This window comes from Sardina pilchardus, chromosome 6 (assembly GCF_963854185.1).
Source record: "Sardina pilchardus chromosome 6, fSarPil1.1, whole genome shotgun sequence".
Taxonomy (NCBI): Eukaryota; Metazoa; Chordata; class Actinopteri; order Clupeiformes; family Clupeidae; genus Sardina; species Sardina pilchardus.
The window spans coordinates 35,945,252-35,966,898 of NC_084999.1; the positions used below are offsets into that span (position 1 = coordinate 35,945,252).

Consider the following 21,647-nt stretch of genomic DNA (forward strand, 5'->3'; position numbering starts at 1 on the left):
GGCGAGAGTCAGGCTAGCTCTGGGACATACCACTGGTGAACCTAGGCAACCCGTCACGTCAGTGTAAGAATTCGGCAATCGAGGGCAACGCCGCCAAACTCGAAGCAGCTTCGCGTCTTGGCCAAACTTTAGTGTTTTGACCTGAGGGCGAGCAGTCGCGTCTCCTGCCGGAGCGCTGTCGCGGTGCGTCGGAACAAGCACACTTCGCACTTTCCGACCGGGGAAATGCTTTCTAGTTTTCCGATAATGACCGGCGTTCTATACATTATCCCTTACATAGGCTATTGTCCTGGGAGTATTGGGAGAAAACCTAGCCTATTATAAGCATAGGCTATTATGTTTGTGAAATTATCTGAAATGCAATATTGGCTTTCAATTTGTCATTTAATATTTAATTTGTGTAATACAGTTGATTTGATATTCATGAACTATAGGCCTAATCAATAGACTATATGAAGCGGTTTCAATTATTATAGCCTTTAAAAGGTTACAGAATTAGGCTATAGGCTGGCTTGCCTTGCATCATATAGCCCACTGACAGTCTGCCTACTGTCACTGAACAAGCTACTGTACGACCCTTTATCAATAGTGATATGCCTTTCATTAAAGAGTATAACTACGGTAAACATGGCATTATTAATGTGTCTACATAGCCTATGTAAATTCATCGCATGGGAACCGAACCCGAGAACACCCAAAACATAACTTGGTTGATATCCTGTCACGCTGCGCATGACACCATGAGAGACGCACTTTAGGCAGAGTCGCAAGATTCCTTGGACCACACACAGATCAAGTTCAAACAATGTAAGTTGCATAATTTTCAGAAATTCTTTGAAACTAGCGAATAGGTAGCCTTAATCAATGCTTGCAACACTGTCGGAAAAAAGCCTCTCCTTCTATTTTTTAAGTTGTAGCCTAGACTACAGGTGACGAAAGCACAGGTTGACGGAACCAACGTTTGGGACTCGTTTTCCAACTGGTGTTTTTTTTTTGCAACACAGATTAATTTAGCTCGGCAGTTAGCCTGCCACCGACCAGGTTAGTTCAAAAGCATGTTACCCCAGCAACTCAGCTGAGATTCCTGTTAGCGGGAGTAATGGAACCAAACTCTCTCTAAAATTAGCGAGGCTTATCAAAGTTAGCCGCGATTTACGGTTAGCAGGGTTGATGGAATACCCCCATGGGGATTTTTACTTATCGCACCTGTTAAACTCTCGCGGGGATGACGACATCGGAAATGCAGACATTTTTCACTACACAGTTTTGTCCACTGCCGTCGATTGGATACTGTGATCTTCAGTGAAGACGGCACACTTGACTTTGCTACTCCAGACAGGATTTGACTGATTAGCTTTGCCGATTAGCAAGGCACTTCCTCGTCGCCATTTTCCAGAAATACATCATGTCCGGTGCCGTTTTCCCATAGTTTTCCTCATGCTGATTGATGGCTGTTCCACTCTCAGCTCATGCACGAGCTTATGGGCACGAGCTCTCCTTCTGTACCTTACGTCAATCAGTAACCTGGCACTTAATTGGCTAAGTAAAACGGCACCGGAAACAAGCCCCTTGAAACGCCATGTTGAAGCCTGAAAAAATCGTTCAATTTTGGCAATTTTCACTAGCCTAGCATTCCCATTGAAATGAATGGGGGCGGGACTTGTTCACTTTCTCCAGTTCTTATAACACCTCCATGACTCCAGAGCTAACTTACAATGCAACTTGCCATAGGCAGGTATTAGCTTCAATTAACTCCCGGACCTCCATATATGGGCAAAGATGGCAGCTTTGGATCCTTTTTAGGTGGACTTCAGTTTATGTATGGTGTGCCAAGACAGAGAGGATGTTGATCATGTAGGCCCTACTTTTTTACTTGTCACTTGTGAGAGGTATAATGGCAATAACCTGGCAAGAAATGGAAGGGGAGAACTGCAGGACATTTGGCAAGAAAAGGCTATGATAAAGGGGAGACTTAAAGCTTTATTTATTTATCTTAATAATACTGATTTAATGAACAGAGTATAATGCTCTTTTTTCTCTTCTTCTTTGGGTTTTCTTTATTTTGAATTTGTATAAGCCTTGGTGTTACGTCCATGGTATTACACTCCTGTACAGTTGGTGGCGGTATACTATGACGGTCATCTGCCAAGAAAAAGAAGAAGAAGAAGAGAGCGTACAACATCCGGTTGTCCGTCAGCATTCAGTGCCCGTAACATCATACGCGTTAGTTTCTCACGTTGCTTTTAGATTTCTGCAGAGAACATAGACACTTGAAATGGAGACACATGAAACAAGTTCAGAGAGGCCTGTCGAACGACAACTACATGTGACAAATGAGGGCTGTTTGAGCGAGCTCACGAAAGGACGCTGTCCAGTGAATTTTCCTGTAGCTGTAGTTCTGCCAGCCGCTGGCTCTGGCGAGAGAACTGGACTATCCACACCCAAACAATTCTGCAAGATTATAGGAAGGCCTTTGATAAGTTACACAATTCATGCCTTTGAGAGGTAATGTTATTGTTTTGCAGGCATATCATATCGGTGTGTTAAAGGTGAAACACCCTTCACACATTCGGGCGGAATTTGTGTTCCCCCTAGGTCTTTCGGTAGAAACTCTAGTCGGTCTCCGTAGCTGAAAATACAGAAAACGCAATGCAGTAGCCTACGCACTGTAACCTAGCAACTTCGTAAGCAGTGCATACAGTGGCTGTATCGAAACAGAACAGGGGGTGTAAGTGTGCATCCTTCATTCCGTCGCCTTTTATCGCTCTCCTCTCATATGTGAATGGTTTTTAAAGTAGTACAGCTTGTCTTTATTTGAAACACACACACACACACACATTATGTAATTATTTATACTACAATTTCTAATATTCATAACAGTAAACTTTATGCAGATTATAGCCCACTATTCATATTAGCTATAACTCCACCTCTTAAATTCAGCTGTCTGGTTGAAGCCTCATAATATTGTAAACAAATTAGGCCTAGCAGGCTAAGCTTATCATACTCTACTGGTTGGACTGTTCAGTTTCCCCGCATGTGTTTAAATTTTAAGGTAAGCTAGTAGGCTACTTTTTCTCCTTGGGACGTCCAGGCCGCAGATAGTCTACAAAAGTTGTGGAAGAACTGTATGCTTCCAACCGAGCAGCGTATAGGTGTATCAGTGCGACCACGCTTCCAGGATGATCTCGTTGGTTTTCATGAAGACAGACGCTGTGTGCACGGAGGAGATCGGGGCTGTGTGTGTGTGTGTGTGTGTGTGTGTGTGAGAGAGAGACAGCCGCGAGAGTGGCAGAGAGGGAGAGCAGGGAAAGGAAATTAATCTTAACGAATGCTGCGTGTTTTTCAATAGGTTAATAAATAAATGAATAAATAAAAAAGAATAACGAAACGCAATATATGGCGGCCGGTGTTGAATCTGTGGCGCACCGCCACAAATTAGTCTATGTGTGGGAAACACTGCAAAAACAAATCTGGCATTCAAGGCATCAAGACATGTCAAGAGTCCAATTCTGACTTATCCTTCATGTTGCACTGTATGTTATTCAGTGGTCTTTTTATACTTACAGTGTGTGCATTCTACCTCTTATTTATTACAGTGCCTGAAAATGGTAGGCCTACAGTTACCACTTAACTCATAGTTCCAGTGCATGAAAATGTACTGTTATCACTAGGCTTATCGTCATTATTCCCCCGACCATTTTTTTGTGCGTGTTTAATTCAGCTTGAACCATTTAACCCTTTGCAGCTGGCCCATTCTAATTGTGGTACCCCAGTACTCATGATAGTCTAATTTGGTTGTTGAGTCTGACGTCACAGGCCCAACAACTTTTTCGCCAAAAGACATTTACCAGAGCAGCCAGCCGGTTTTCGCAACTTGTAAACCTCGTCACCATCACCTTTTGTAATATCTTTATTGTAATTATATTCCCCATTGTAATCATGTAATTTGTCATATTTTGCATGGATATGCACTGGTGTGTTTTCCCGTGGATGAGAGAAGGAAGGTGCATTGTGCACCCGCCTGTATCACTGTTGATAACGCACTCTTAAAATGGCATATAACAAACAACCTGCCACTGATTTCCGACCAGATTCTCCTTGGTCCGTAGCGCTATGTGTTTTAGGTAGTGTACAATAGCAATTTTTAGATAATGTGCTAGACTCCTTAGGTCATTAATTGCCACACCCCTTGCTGCGTTGCTGAATAAAAGAGAAGCGCATGATGAAAAACTCAACTCTGCGATAGGAATAAGCTTTGCGTCATTACTATATTGCCAAAAGTATTCCCTCACCTGCCTTGACTCACATATGAACTTCGGTCACATCCCATCCTTAATCCATAGGGTTTATGATGACATCAGTTCACCCTTTGCAGCTATAATAGCTTCAAGTCTTCTGGGAAGACTTTCCACAAGGTTTAGAAGTAATTTTAGATTTTTTTTTATCCTTCTTTCAGAAGCGCATTTTTGAGGTCACACACTGATGTTGGACATGGCGACTGGCTCTCAGGATCCGTTCTAATTCATCCCAAAGGTGTTCTTTTGGGTTGAGGCCAGTGAAGTTCATCCACAATAAACTCTGTCATCCATGCCTTTATGGACCTTGTTTTGTGCACTGGTGTACAGTCATGTTGGAACAGGAAGGGGCCATCTCCGAGCTGGGCTTGGTCGCTTAGTTCCAGTGAAAGGAACTCTGAATGCTTCAGCATTAAGCAAGAGATTTTGGACAATTCCATGCTCCCAACTTTGTGGGAAGTTTGGGGATGGCCACTTCCTGTTCCAACATGACGGTGCACCAGTGCACAAAGCAAGGTCCATAAAGGCAAGGATGACAGCGTTTGGTGTGGATGAACTTGACTGGCCTGGTAAAAAAAATCCCATAAACACACTCCTAAACCTTGTGGAAAGCCTTCCCAGCAGAGTTGAAGCTATTATAGCTGCAAAGAGTGGACCGACGTCATATTACATCCTATGGATTAAGGATGGGATGTGACTGAAGTTAATATGTGAGTCAAGACAGGTGAGCGAATACTTTTTGCCAATATAGTGTATGGTCTCTACACATGAACTCGAGCATTGAGAACATTGTTTGTGTACAGAAGAGTTTATTAAAAAGAAAGGTTTGGATCATGCATCTAAATAGAAGTGTACCGTAATAAGAAACAGAGGAATAACAGTACAGTGTATTTTCCACTGTAATAAAAGCAAATCACGGAATAACAACAAAGAAAATGAATGTATTGAAGTAAAAATGAATAAAGAAGAAAAAAAATACTGTACCTATTTAATAAAATACCTATTTACTCTGAGATTTGCAATGATTCTAATTATTTATTCATGATCACGCACTTGCAGATACTAGGCTACAGTTACTATTAGATTAGGTCTGTGTAGGCTGGTGACATCACTGACACATATGGATGAATCTGAATTTTGAAATGATTAATACGTTTGTTGTTTCTATTTTCAGAGTGTTTTGGATTGACAATGTTGTTGTTGTGGTTGCCAAGGAGAGTCATGACTTGATGACAGACATTATTCACAAATACAACCACACTAAAGTCAAAATAGTTGAAGGAGGATCAACCAGACACAGGTCCATTTTTAATGGATTGCTGGCCTTCAGTGAACAAGGCGTTGGTTCAAAATTGCAAAAACCAAAGGTGGTAATCATCCATGATGCTGTGCGACCCTTCATTGAAGAGGACTTCCTCCTCAAGATAACACTGGCTGCCAACAAACAAGGGGTATATATACAGATCTCTATCTATCTATCTATCTATCTATCTATCTATCTATCTATCTATCTATCTCTCTCTCTCTCTCTCTCTCTCTCTCTCTCTCTCTCTCTCTCTCTCTCTCTCTCTCTCTCTCTCTCTCTCTCTATATATATATATATATATATATATATATATGCAATGGGGAGCAAATGTATTTGATACCATGCTAAAGTTGCCTAAAAAGGAATATAAAATCATCATTTGACAATTGATCTTAATGCTTTTATTCAAAAGCATCTCTCTCTCTCTATATATATATATATATATGCAATGGGGAGCAAATGTATTTGATACCATGCTAAAGTTGCCTAAAAAGAGGAATATAAAATCATCATTTGACAATTGATCTTAATGCTTTTATTCAAAAAATGAGTACAAATCTAGCCGCTAAGGACACTAATTTTCGTTGTGATTAAAGAATGCATCATAAATAAATAAATGTTCTTCCTTAAATGCTAGGGGGCATACGTATTTGACCCCTATGTTAAATTCCCATAGGAGCAGGAGGATTTTTTAAATATGTTTTTATTTTTAAAGGCCAGCTATTTCATGGATCCAGGATATTATGCATCCTGGCCTTTGAAATTAAAATAGCCCCATACATTCCGCCGAATGAGTGCCATTTGCTAGTTGAAAACCTCCAAAAATAAACTAATTTTTTTAGAATTTTTTTTCACAGAATCTATCAATACACAAATGAAAGTATTCAAAAAATGTTTTGGTCAAACTCAAGGAACTATTTTAAAGAGACCCTATGCAACTTTCTGCAGGAGACGATCGCTCCTTGTTTACATCTGGAAGTCTGAGACGAAGAACCACGCGTGCAATTTATATATTTAAATATAGCCTATACATGTATAAATATACACGCTAAAGCTGTCGGGGAAGCTCTGCAGAGAAAATGCAAGCATAAAACGAGCGAAAAAGAAAAACGAAACCGAAACCAGAGATGAAATCGCCAATCCTGCATAGTTCCTCTTTTAATTTTTTGTATGGCTTTCAGTGCTATTGTTCTTAGTAAAAGTAACAGCACTGAGAGTAACAGCAATGAGTTTTTTTGCATAAAATATGCAAATAAATTAAGTATGGCCACCTGATGTCTATTCTAACTTCATGAGGACATTGAACACATACTAATGCTTTAATATCACTCAATATTTTTTGATGTTATTGGTTTCTTTAAAAAATAAGGAATAAACAGGAATTAGACCTTATAAAGAGGAATAAGATTTTAGATTGACCCGAGTCTCTCAGAGGTACAATTTCATAAGATATTCAAGAAATAAAAAATGAAAGAACTTACTTTTGGCCTTCCTTTGGCCTTTAGAAGGCTTAATGATCTAATTTTCAACTAAATATGTGATTTGTCGAATACTCCAATGTTTTTAGGAGGGAAAATATGTTGGGGTAACAGGAATGAGTCAAAACCTGGGGAAGCACCTATAATTAGTATTTTAAATACCGTAAAACTCCAAACAATAGCCCGGGCTTTTATTTTGCCAAATCGCCAAAATGCACCGGCGTGTATTTGAGACAGGCGTCTATATGAGACAGGCGTTTAATTTAGTGTTGTTAGTTGAGTGTAGGTTTATTGTAGGATTAGAAATAACTACCCAATAGCATAAGCAGACGGAAAGCATGACAACAGGAGGTTAGGCTACCACATTATATTACGGTAGGCCTAGGCTACTTTATTTAGCCTATAATTCGAATGTGTTTCACAGATCATATTAGAATTAGCCTACTATATCAGATATGTCTTAAATCATTGGCAGCTTAAAATAACGAAACGATGTGACAGCGGGCTGAACAATTCAAGTTACCATCGAGCCTGTGAACTTGTTGCCCCTGATAACACATCAACAATAAAGACTGAATGCTACCCTGTAAAACAACTGCAATCGTGTGATTAAAAATGATCCTATTAATCGCTATCACCGTGATCCTCAACTAGGCTACTACAAGTTGATTTGCGAATTCCTCCTCCTCGTCGCTCTCCTCCATTTCCCTGCCTTGCTTGCGTAGCTCCCGATGCGCAGGTCTCTCCCTCTTTCGAGACAAACGTTACAGCTCAGCCTTTACGCACCCTCTTTGGATCAACCGAGAAATATCTTGCCGCTGCTTCTCCCAAATTTTGTTAGGCACATTTGACAACTATCAGCTTAAATGTCATTTAAATCAAGTCTTTTTCTTTTCCGCCACGGTATTGAGAGAAATGCAGAGAAATGCGGAGAAGCGAGAGAAAGTGAAACTAAACAAAGAAAGTTTGTGATAAAATATGTTGTCTAGTGCGCAAATTAAAAAAAATGGCATTAATTAAGTAATGCAGGACATAGGCCAATGTCGAAAAAAGTTAAGCATTTGGAACTCTGCCTTTCACCTCCGCAGTCATGCAATTATAAATTTAGTGTGCGCAATCTGCACCATGCTGGCGATCTGACGGGTATAAGAAGAATAAATACAACCCGAAACTAAAAAAACAGACCAGGCTTCTGTTGGAGACCGGCCTTTACCCCAAATCTGTAGCCACACCGGGCGTTTAAAAGAGACATGCGTCTTTTTGGGACTCGGCTATTGTTTGAAGTTTTACGGTAAGAATATATAAATTTGTTATGAAAATGACATGTTAGACACATAGTTGGGACATAGATGTACATAAGAATAAAAAGAAAATAAGATTTCAGAGTGATGTTAGGAATAATATTTCATGGTGAAATGTAGATTTTAGCATTGGGGACAGCACAAAAAGGCTGATTTTCAGTGCTTTAGGGTGTTTTTGTCCTATGTTCTGAACAATGTACCTGGAATTTGCACCTAGTTAGTATGCAGTGAGCATTAGTTAACAATAAAAAGTGGCTTTGGGGTAAAAATTGTGTGTTAAAATGTACATAATCCCCTGGGGACAGAAATGGCATTCATTCGGCGGAGATTGGCATGGTGTTTTTTCCTGTTAGCCTATTAGCCTGTTTGATTTGCATTGAGCTCAATGAAAATATAAAATCATTTTTTGATCTTAATGATCTTGATTGATCTTAATGAAAAAATGAGGTAATATTCAACATTTAAAGACATCAATTTTCTTTGTGAATTAATGTATTGTAAATAAATAAATGTTTTCCTTAACAGGTGTCAGTATTGAAACGCCTATGTTAACCATAGGCCTATGTGTTAAAATTCCCATAAAGGCTAGCAGATTTTTATTTGTTTTATATTTTAAATGCCAGTTATTTCATATATCCAAGACAATATTGCTCCTTGATAAAGTCCCCTTGGCCTTTGGAATTAAAATAACCCCATATTAGCACATACCAAGAGATTGGCATGATTTTATTTCAGTTAGCCTATTAGCTGGTTTCATTCTCATTGAGCTCAACCAAAGATCCTTCATTACTATCAAGATACTGCAACGCAATACGCTACTATGGGAGCAAAACGGGACAGTTCCGGTCTGCATAAGTGCGAGTGTCACCTTACGTCACTAAATAAACTTTCACTTTTAATAAGCAATAACAGCATACAAACATAATTGTGATTACAGTATTACTGTCTAAAATCATGCATGATACCAATGAATCATTCTATAGGACATGGAATGAATAATTTAATTAGTCTGTGAACCGAGCTAACTAGCTAACGAACGCTAGCTTAAAAAGCAATGGAAGTGAATGGCAGTAACCATGACAATACAGCTATGCGCTGCCAGGTCACTAACAGTTGAAAGACTCCGCTTAAACTATACCGTTGCAAGTTCACTTGACTATAAACTACCCACTTTAACTAATGTCACTAATGTTATTCAGTTAGTTGTCACTTCAAAGAAATTACACTGCTCCGTTTAAAATGTTACCTTAGCTAGGCGGCTAGCTAGCAACCAGACAGTAACCAGCAGCAGCATGGTCTGATATTAAGTTATTTTCGTAACAAATCCATACACTAAAAATTACACTATTAGGCTTGAAATGATCGGGAAAATTTACAGATTATGACAAAATATTCCAAAATACCGTCAATAAATCCAGAAAGCCATTATGACCAATTTATTGATAACATTCCACAAGTCTCCCATTGACATTAATGCAACGAGGGCTTACTCTGGTCTGCATAAAGGGGATTCCCTCCCAACCCCCTTGCAATAATAGAACGCGGAAATGGTCGAACGTTGGGCCCTCTCGCTCCGCTTTAACCCTCTCTGGCTCAACACAATTCAAACCAGCTAATAGGCTAACTGAAATAAAACCATGCCAATCTCTGAAATAAAAACTTGCTAGCCTCTATGGGAATTTTAACACATAGAGTTAACATAGGCATTCCGATACTTAGGCCTATGGCACCTGTATTTTAAGGAAAATATTTATTTATTTACGATACATTATTCATTCACAAAGAAAATTGGTGTCCTTAAAGTTTGGATATTTCTTTAGCATGTGTTCCAATACGTTTGGAGGGGACTGTGTAGGCCTATATATTAGTGGCGGTTGCTGCTCTTTGGAATAGGGGAAGCTCTGATAAAAACGGTCAACTATTAAATTGATATCATTGCTGCTATATTGTTATTTGAGGGGAAAATATATCCTAAAACATAATAGACCAAACAGTATAGCCTACGTTGGGGTTCTGAGACATGGCAGCTGGCTTGGTTAGAAGAACTAAGCTTACATTTTACCAGTTCACTTTGGGGGGTTAAATATGCTATTTGGTAGCCTACTAGAGTTATTACAGTTATAGTACGTGACTATTGCTATGTTCATCTGCCTTGCTTTTTTATTTTAAATCTCCCCGGGTGGGGAAGGCTATCGAATGGCTTATACAATTCAAGTAAACATAAGCATAATTTAGCCAAGCTAAATTAGCCGAGCTATGTGGCTACAACTTAGCCTAAATACACAACTGAAGCAAAAGCAAATCACGAACTCTGTAACTCCACATTACGGTTTTATTTATAGGATAGGCTATGTACAAAATCTGCAATAGAATTAAAAAGTTAAGCTGCAATGCCTTGCCTCTCGACTTCACCTGGCAACCCCGGTTCTGTAACTTTCACGCATCCCTGAACTTGAAACCAGAGCCCGTCTATCTCTGTTGAAACTCTTTCTGTCCAATGGCGACATATCCTGTCAATCATAAAAAGTCCAGCCACTATGACGGTTCCTCCAATCATCATACAGAAGCTCGGCGTCCGGGCCATCCCACTGTCCCATTCACCCCCAGAGAAGCCGGGCTTCCCTGGAAATTACGATTTTGCGGCGTTTATCCAATAAACATCTAGCTTTTTCTGCACTGAGACGAGCCCACTCTGTAGTGCCATTGAAGTCCAGTGAAGCCGAGCGTCTATGGGGCTTTTAATGGATCGATCATATCAATGTATTAGGCGTGCGAAATCACGATAGATGACCGGCAAAACCTTATTGCGAAATGAAACTATAGCTATATAACGATATAGCCATGAAGTTGAACACGTTTTAGCATGTTCTAGTCGGAATGTTAGGCTGGCTAATGTAGCCTATAATAGGTATTATTCGATGCAATTTTACGTGATATTTTAGAGGAGGCTGAGCCTCCCCTGCACTCAATGAGCAATCGCCTCTGATATACAGTATATATATTATTGTGGACATTTGTAATGGCATGTTGTGAGGCTGTACTTTAATTTAGTGAGGGTTAGTGAGGTATGTTGCGCTCAAAGCCAGGGTATGCTGCCTGTCATACAAAAGTGGATTTGTTTTAGCGTAGCTGTATCACCATGGTATCTTATGCTCACAACCAAACCTGGTCAGGAGCAGGAAATGTGCTAAGTTATTGCTCAAATCGTGAAAAACTACCGCCCTCTGGCTAATCCTAACCAATCCATTATCTTGAAAAATGAAGTCATCTCACATGTGCTAATCTGTCATACTTCTAACAGGTGCAGCTCCGCCTCTGCAAACATTTCGAATCTCGAAGGCCCTTTTAACTATGTTGCGCGTACAAATATGTCACTACTATGGACGTGCATACCATACAATATCTGATGACCATCGATTTTGATGTTATAGGTTAGATACTAAAAAAGACCACCCTAGATTTTGCTACCGCTCATAAATGCGGAAGTAATCGTTTTTTAACGGTCTTGTGCATCTCCACTTTTCCCGATTGGTCAAAGTCACCCCAACCACGAGAACGCGCACAGATCTGAGCTGAAAGCCTAGTTTGACAAATTCATCCAAAGAAAGCCTTGTTATGTTCAGCGAGATTCGTAGTATACCCCACAGCTTCCTCCTACATTTGAACTGAGTAAACAACTGCTTTTAAAACCTTAGTTTACAAGATTGGTATACTCCTGAAATAATTGAAGCAATTAATGCACCAATTTAAGTTTAATTTCACTGCTAGTTATTATATGCCCCTGCTGGAAATATTAAGTCATCAAACCTTTTCCAGACCCACTCTCAATTGAGAAGGGTCTGGTGTTAATAAGGCTAGCCAGTGGTGGCCCAGTGGTCAGGGCTGGACTGGGACCAAAAAACGGCCCGGGCATTTTTGGCCATAGTGGCCCACCATGATAATTTACACGATAAAACATATGTGCACACTGTTTTGTTTGTAAAAAATATTTAAGTAAACCGCAGTAGCCTGCATGGAAGCGAGTAGGCTAGCCTACCCTTGCTAAAAAAAATATTAATTATTATTATACTCTCTCTCTCTCACACACACACACACACACACACACACACACACACACTAGAGTGACCTTTAAACCAGCAAGGATGAGGTTGTGCACAAAACTCATGCTATTAAATGCTTCACTAAATAAAACCTGCTATAATTTATGTTGAGCATTTGCACAGTTTTAGCCAACAATTCACCTTGATACTATTTAGTGAAGATGTATAGGCTACACATCCCAAAACATTTTCATTGTTAATTCCATGGGCTATCACCATTCCTGTTTCATTCCATGCGTCTGACTGCATGTCTGTGTGTATGGGTGTCTGCTTGTCGAAAAGAAATGTGATAGTTTGCTTGTTGTACTGCGTCAAGAGTGACAACAATTTCGACCAATCGTGACTGTCTTATGATTTCAGAAGGTTGATGGCGAGCCGACAACTCGTTAATTTAATGGGTATCGCAATTCAAATGCATGCGAGAGGGGGCCTACACAGAAACCACACAACAAGACGCGCTCACACTATAAAACTTTGTTTTGCTTAACTGGGTGCTGAATCCTACATAGTAGGCAGGTTAATACATCTAAAAGAAGCAAGGGGAAGAAGCAGTCGCAGATTTCAAACTTTTAATTGTTCGTTGTGCGCCCAAAAAGTTCAGCCAACATTTCGGCTCCTTCTTACCTGCCTCACAGTAGCTATTCTGACCTCCTCCTCAATCTGTCCCTGCTGGGTCACATCTCTCACCTCTTCCTCCTCCTCCGAATCAATTTGAATAGCTACTCCTTCCTCTGTGTAACTCTGTTGCACACGCATGTGCCTCTCTGAAGCCTGCACTCGGTGCTGCTTCTGCACTGCTGCTATGTCGACGGCCCTGTTTGAACTTGTGGTGGCAAACATTTCTGTAATTTTAGCACATTTTTGCTGCATCCACTTGTAGGCTTTAGCCTTTTATCTCGCAACTTCTCTGCGCCCCCCTTGCGCTTTTGTGGTTTGTCTTCGTACATTTTCATATACGGACGGTCTCAAACTCCGGTCGAACTCCAGTCAAGGGGAAGATGAGGCCGGGAGGGAGATAGGGAGGGCCCTGAGATTTCATTGGACTAGCCCAATGTCCATTAAGGCAGTCAACCAATGGGCCGCGATTCGCTGCCGTTGTGGCCGTACGCTATATAAATGAGCCTAATATTTTTTTTATTATTATTATTAAATTGACAGCCTCGGCCCAAATATGCGTCGGCCCACCGGGCATTGCCCGGTATGCCCTATGGCCAGTCCATGCCTGCTGGAGAGTGCTATCAGCTAACAGTAAAGAATGCAGCTGGCATTGCCATGGCGAGTCATCAACATAATGAAAAATATACAGAAGACAAAAGCAAAGTCACTTGATATGTAAAAAAAAAAAAATCTAAAATGATCAGCATGTCTCTGGACAGACTGACAGAAAAAATGCAACAAAAGACACTTAAAGGGTCACTGCACCCTAAAATAGGTTTTTTGAGCTGTTGATTGATTGAAAATACTCATAAGTGGTGAACTGTACTATCACCAGGTTTAATATTGACAAAAATCGTGTTTCTCGACAAAAGTAACATTTCGTCTGATTTTGTATTGGAGATATTGCTCTCTCGCGCATCCTACCGTTTGAAAACATGCCATGGCATGTTGGTCCAAAATATTATTGGAATGCTGACATTGTCCTGCACTTCTAGTCCGACACTACGTCACCGGGTCCTTACAAATTAGGACTGAAACGCCCCAACACCTGCTGCCCTGATTAGCCTATCTGTGATAAGCCATGTCTGCAGCACTCATTCCCAGATTGACACGAAATCACCATGGTTGATTGGTTGCAGCAGTGCTGCACTCTCTCTCCAAATTTCAGAACGTCTCGCCCATTTTGAAAGCCGTTTTCAGAAATGTGAAGTGGGTGGAGTTATGGGGTGAAGTGACTCTTTAATACGGACTTAAAACACAAAACAAGCAGGGCTCCTGAAGTCACAAACTCTGGTGTCAAATTCATTCACCCGCCTCAAGTTCAAGTCACTAATGCTTGCTTACAAGTCTGCGCCTACTACACTTAAGTGCTTTCATCAAGGCTTATGGTGCCTCTTTGCAGGTGCGCTTCTCCGCACTATACACACAGCAGTCCAGACTATTTTTTTATAGGCCCCCAATGATGGAATGACCTACCAAGTGCCACCAGAGGGGGAGTGTCCCTCTTTATCTTTAAGAAGCACTTGAAGACCCAGCTCTTCCAAGGATACCTCCTCTCCTAACACTTCTAACAACTTTAAAGGGATATTTCACCATTTGAGTTGAATTACTCATTTTCCACCTCCCCACGGGTTAAATGATTGATCTTTACCTTTCTCCTGTTCATCCAGCTGTTCTCCGAGTTTGGCGATGCCACTTTTAGCTCCAGCCTAGCATAGATCATTGAATCGGATTACTTGTAGACCATTAGCATCTTGCGTGCTAGCATCACGCTTAAAACATTTCCGGTAATTTTCCCATTTAAAACTTGTAATAATCAAGGAACGTTGCAAACATACCATGGCATGGGCATAGCAGCACTATGATATCATGCAGCACCTGAAAACAGTCCCCTTAGGCCTTCCAGCAACAAGTTCGAGCTGCAGCAGATTATTACGTCAGAATGAGAGTATAGTTCCATGTCACATCAGCCTGGAAAATCGCCACCTTTCATGTTCTGTAATCTTATTACACTTTCTAACTTGAGAGACAAGTTTTAAATGGAAAATTACCGGAAATCGTAGTCACTTTTAAGCATGATGCTATCAGGCGAGATGCTAATGGTCTAATCCGATTCAATGACATTCAGTCATATCACAGATGTGCCTCCAAACCATTTTTATTGAAAAGACATTCTGACTATGAAACATAACTGGAAAGAATTCAGAGAAAAAAATATACAATCATAGGTCTAATAAATCTAAATTAGTACTTTGTTGCACCTTCTCTGGCTTTTATTTACCTCCGCCAAGGAGGTATATGTTTTCATCGGGGACCGGCGTTTGTCTGTTTGTCTGTCTGTTTGTTAGCATGATAACTCAAAAAGTAAAGGATGGATTTCGATGAAATTTTCAGGGTTTACTTAAATTTTGGGAGTGATCCATAATTCCTTCAGGATTCTGGAGGCGTTTATGTATTACGCTTAGTGGTGTAATGGCATGGTATGGCCACGTGGTGACGATCTGAATAGTTCAGGTTCAAATGTATGACAACCTAGGAAGAACAATGCAGGCGGAGGTCTGCGCTCTCTGAGTGCTTTTCTAGTTACAGCTTGAATTATATGAGGCATAGACTTCACTAATGTAGAACAGTATTCATCAATCGGGTTTCAACATTACTGCCAAGTGGTAGCTGACAGATCAGCTTTACAGGATTGTGCCTTGCCATGCAGCATTTTCTTCAGTTTCCACCATACATTTTTAATGATCCATTATCAGCTCTGTATTGTTCCACCTATACTGGGATGACCCGTCATCTCTCAGCAACTTTGAACCATTTGATTAGTCAGGGCAGCTAGTGTTAAAGGCAAAGAGAAAACATGCATTTTGCTAAATATTTCATTAAGGGGAATGTGAACTTTTGCACTGGATAATTTAAAATTTTCCCTATCATTTTGTTGTTATACTCTTTAGTCATTTTATTGCTTTTGATTTTTGTGGCATAAAGGTTGTCTGACCAATTGTTAAAGGAACACTTCACCGTTTTCTCATAATAAACTATGTTATTCCCCTAATTAAGACGAGTTGATACATACCTCTCACGTTTCAATGCGTTCACTCACTGGCTCTGGCGCGCGGCACAACTTTGATAGCACAGCTAACCCAATGCATTCATTAGGATCCAAACAGAGATGAAGTTAGAAGCGACCAAACACCTCCATGTTTTTTTAAAATACAGTTACACGAGTAGTTACACGACCAAGTATGGTGAGACTAAATAAAACCTGGTGCATTTCTAAGCAGGTAAGAGGGATAGCTATATTGTGTGGTGCAGTAATATCCTCACTATTGCACTTTCAGTTTCACTTTGGAGTGAGGATATTACTGCGCAGAGTCTAAGTGCTCCCAATATTATTCCGCCACACAATATAGTTATCCCTTTTACCTTCTTAGAAATGCACCACGTTTTATTTTGTCTCACCATACTTGGTCGTGTGACTACTCGTGTAACTGTTTTTTGATAGGGAAAACATGGAGGTGTTTGGTCGCTTCTAACTTAATCTCTGTTTGGATCCTAATGAATGCATTGGGCTAGCTAAGTGCTATCAAAGTTGCGCTGCGCGCCAGAGTCAGTGAAGCGTTCCTTTAAAGTATACAAGAGAATGATACATGACTTCTTGTTGGATTTTTACTGATGGGATATGCATTTCAATTAGGCCTCAGGAGCTGTCCGGCCACTTGTGTCCACAGTGGTTGCAGCAACTGCTGGGGGATACCTTGACCACTCCCTGGAGAGAGCCAGATACAAAGCCAGTGAAATGCCACAAGGATTTATTTATGATATCATCTACAAGGCTTATCAGCATGTAAGTAATCTACAATCTTCATCCCTTTTTTTCACAGGTTAAACTGAGCAAGTGCATGTTTGCTCATGTCTGAAAAGTGAAATACCACTGCCCATATCTGATTTATTGCAAATAAATATCATATCCCTAGACCTAAAACTGATGTAGCACAAAGGGCTGTCCATGTTTTCTATCTTGACTGCTTAAAAAGCGATTAGATGCAGGAAGATGGTTCAAAAGGCTTGCTCTTATGTTTCTTAATTAATCATGGGTGTGTTTTGGGCGTAACATCCATTGAACCAAATTGGTTCCAAACTGGTTCAGAAAGTTGAGAAATATTCAACTTTTGCTTCACCAACGCAAGGTACCAGCCAATTAAATCCTGGTTATGCTTCAAGGTTTACACCATAGCATACACGCCCTGACTGTCGCGTACCCCACCGGCATGGTGTAACACGACGCAACTGTGGCTACTTACGCAACACATCATGCTTTAGGCCTGTATCTGTGTATTCGCCAAGTTTTGATAAATGGATGGTTTGTCAAGTGTTGGTTGAAGCTCTTCTCTCGACGAGAGTGAGAGAGCACTCTTGTGCACTAGGCAGGCTCACCAATCAGAAGTGGTACAGTAAAAAAGGATGACATGAATGTTTATCAACATGTTTATGTGCAGGTTTAGTTGTAGTCTTTGTGATTAGACCATTGCATTGGTTCATTAGGGCCCGAGCACCGAGGTGTGGCCGCTGAAGCGGCCATCTAGCGTGTTGTCTGTTGTGGTTGACACATACTCTCATGAAAATGGACCAGATTTGGTGGACATGTGTGTTGTATTAATCTGAACAACTTTTACATTTAAACTATGTAGTGAATATTATCAGAGTTTGAGTTATGTGATATTTTGTGATTTTGTACATCATGTATTTTGAAACATTTCTCCTAGATGGTTTATCGAAATCATGTCATATCAGCAGTAAAATTATCTTGAGGGGTTGCCCAAGAGGAACTGCGAACAGAACAGATTTTTTGAAGTGTATTGAAATGGTGAAGGTTTGAATAGAGGTGTCTTATAAAAGAAATAGGAAGTTGGTGTTAGGCAGAAAACATTGAATAATTTGGATGAAAGATTTTGGACTGGAGTGTAAGTTAGTGTGTGTTAGTGAGTGTTTGTAGTGACAGTCATATACGCGTTTTGATTTTGGTGTTGTTTGTGTTATTTAATAGCGCATTAATGATTGTGATTGACACATAGTTTTACTTAAAAATATTATGAGATGAGTTTACGAATAGTAATGCTGCATTCCAGACCTCATCCAAACGAGTGGGAGGTGGGACCTACCCTACCTGAAAGGTTCTACCTCCCACTTCAAAGCGTTCCAAGCATTTTGGAGTGGGAGGTTAGAAAACATGGGTGACCGCCGTAACGTTAGCATACCGTCGTAACGTTAGCATATTAGGCTAGGCTAACTGTATAACGTTATAACGTTACTTTCACAATACGTTGTATTCTTTGTTGACACAATTTTAAGTCATAATATGAAGAACAAGTTAATTACCGTGTCTAAAACAACCCTACCCTGAAGTTTATAGCGTATTCCTTGAAGTTACCTCTCACGGAGCATGTTTCCATGGGCGCCGCCATAATCCTCCCACTTCATTTTTTTGAGGTCGGGGCAGGTTGAGCTCCTACGAGTTCGCGAGTAGGAGCTCCCACTTCGACAGGCGTTCCAGTGCATCTTTCGTAGTTGGAGGTAGGATAAATCCAACATCCCACTAGTTTAAATGCTGTCTGGAATGCACCATAATACTCATATCAACCTATGCTGCAAATGTTTACTTTAGCCATGTTAACAGAAAGTGAGTTATTTAGGTTTATTTGTCTCATTTCTCTCTCCACCTTCCTGAGTGATTCAAAGTAAAAGGTGAATAAAAGATCATGTGTGATTTTATTCGGGTTAAGTCATTAAGTCATTTTTGTGATTGGATTTGGGACTGACTATGCCAGACCCAAGGTCTCATCCTCACAAAAATTCTTAGTTGGAATGGCATGTAACAACCAGAATACAGTAAAATCACACGATCACGATTTAATAGTTAACACTTCAGGATCTGAGGCCTTTCAGACACTCTGAGGCAGTTTGCTACCACTTTAGATTTTTAGGTTTTTTGTCTAACTGAAAACATTCATGAAAAAGTGACACATATGGTTATAATCTAGAAGTCCTCCGCAATAAGAAAATCAGAGTGAAGTAAATGTAAATAAATTCAAAATACAATTTTCAAAGGTCTTCAAACTGTATAAAAAAACACACTATGAATATATCTATCGAAAACTTTTGAAGTCTGCATCTTGTAAACATAAGTACTAGCTACATAAAAGTGGAAAAAAAAATCAGACGTATTTTGCGGTTTCACTAGTAATTGTAAAAACTTCCAAATAAGTTTGATTTCTTCGCAGCCAAGTGATCTTTCAGGTGCATACAGATTAGATGGGTGGATCACACCTGTAATTGTCCCCTCCCCACTGTCACTGGTAACTGTCAACGGCCTATCTGCCACAACAAAGGCAGCTCCATTTCCCCACATCTCTTGAAAAGAAGCCAAAACACAGGACATCTAGATCAGATAAAAATACTTTTCTTTGGATTAATCTTTTAAAAGGAATGTGTCTGGATATTTTAAAGAAGAATCCGCACACTTCAAGTCTTTGTGCAAAAATAGCTTTACTGATTTGCTAGCTTTCGGTCGTTAGACCTTCATCAGGCAGAGGAATGTGTCTAACATATCCTTACCTGGTCAGGACTCAGGGTCACTACATAAACAAAAGGTAGCCTATGCATGGGCAATGAATTATCCACATTATTCAGATGCAGTTCCCGCTAAACTATGGCATGTTTGCTAATATAAGGCCAGTTCAAACCCAAGATTCACGACGAGACAAGCTAAACATCTAGATCTAGAACTAAACCCTGTTAACTTGTTGCAACATTCTTTCTAAAAGACGGTTTGGAGATGGTTTCCATAACAACGGCCAGATCAACTAGCAGACTGCTGGCGTCTAAGCCCGTAAGCTAGCGAACAAAGTCACCATGTTTAGCTAATGTCAAACAGTCCAAAACATTACGTTCGCGTGTGTGCTGCACTGATTGAACAAATACCATAGATCTCCGCGTTTACCCTCTTTGGATTGAATGAGTTACGTCGCGCCATAAAAGCTGAGGTAAAACGTTACCTTTTTTACCTCATAAACTCAAAACGGAATGTAACAGATGAGACTATGGCAATGCAGTAGCCTACTTATGTTTAGGGGAGCGCCGGGTCGATTGAGACATGGGGTAATTGATACACAGCGATTTCCTCAAAAACCATGCAAGCTTGAGCCGTCAGATTTTGACACTACGTCCAGCACATAACACCTACCAATCCCGGCAAAGCTTGTGAAATTACGTCACGCCATTCAAAAGTTATCAGCGGGAACCGGTTTTCGTCTACGGTAAGTAAAATCTTACATGCAGTAGTTTTTTTGTGATCAAAAGTTGTATTTTGTGTGCCATGCAATAATAATATGATCAAACAACAGATGAATTCGTACTTAAACAGGCCCTAAAGTATGCAATGTCATAGTTTTGAAGTTTAGAGGCAAAATAGGTTTAAGTGTCAGTAGTCGCTCGAGGTTCGATTGGTACAGCTGTTTAAATGTCCCTAACGCTAACCCGGAAGTGGCCACATTACACAATCAATATCTGTATAAATCACCGAATTAATAACTGTTTTGCAATGAACAGCAACTGATTTGAGTTAACAACAACTTATCTGAATGAACAACATTATATTTTGAATAAACAAAACATGTTTATGACATGAATCCACAGATATTCAGCGAAGTGAGGGAAACAAATATTACATGCGGTAGATTTTTTTGTGATCACGGGACAAAAATACTTGTTTGACCTATTTATATTGCGAGAAATTATGTGAAATTTCGGGATGACGAATACACTAGTATGTTGTCCGAATAAGGTCAGTAGTTTCTGTTTAAAACATGCTGTATTAATTGCCCCTCCTATGTGTCTCAAACGACACGCATAGGTGGGGCATTTGAGACAAATGTCAACTTACGTTCAAAGTTTGAAAACAGCGCGATCATCCAACACGTGTTAAATTACACATGTAACTAAGACACAACACATGTGAGTTGTTGATAACATGATAAAAATGTTTGTGTACATAACGTAATCTTTGAAAAGATTGTTTACTGAAAAGTGTATCAATTGATCCGGCACTCCCCTACTACGGTAGCTGATCAATAGTTATGGTTATAGTTATAGATCAGTGGTTCTCAACCTTTTTTTGACAAACGCCCCCTAACCTCTTCATGATCCTCTTAACGCCCCCCCCCCCCCCAAAAAAAACACTAATATTACAGGTAAAAAAGTGTCGCTGATACCAGAGTTTTGGTTACAAAAAAAACTGAAACAGAAGTTTCTTATGAGTGATGCAACCTATGTTGTAGAAAAGGAATTAAGTAATCCCCCCCACCCTTCAAATTTCCATTATCATTATCACAATTATTGTTCTGCTATTTTGAACATGCACTTCAAAACGGTCAACATTTAAAGTGCTAACATTGTTCACAAAATGGTGGTGAAAACATGCACATCAGTGGACTGCTTATAATATAAAATTA

The 21,647-nt window shown here is 40.0% G+C and overlaps 1 protein-coding gene across 5 annotated transcripts in view; it reads left to right on the plus strand.

Annotated features, from left to right (window-relative positions):
• The first annotated feature begins 2,189 nt into the window (after window positions 1-2,189).
• The window catches only part of crppa (CDP-L-ribitol pyrophosphorylase A), a 95,391-nt gene continuing 75,933 nt past the window's right edge, over window positions 2,190-21,647 (plus strand). For 2 of the 5 annotated variants that reach the window (XM_062537872.1, XM_062537873.1), the window contains exons 1-3: window positions 2,190-2,505; window positions 5,473-5,749; window positions 16,835-16,984. In XM_062537872.1, coding sequence (XP_062393856.1) covers window positions 2,276-2,505; window positions 5,473-5,749; window positions 16,835-16,984 — 657 coding nt within the window. In that variant the 5' untranslated portion in view covers window positions 2,190-2,275. Of the gene's footprint in view, window positions 2,506-2,623; window positions 2,729-4,870; window positions 5,023-5,472; window positions 5,750-16,834; window positions 16,985-21,647 lie in introns of those variants that run through there. The other 3 variants (XM_062537876.1, XM_062537874.1, XM_062537875.1) reach the window with 3 other exon arrangements.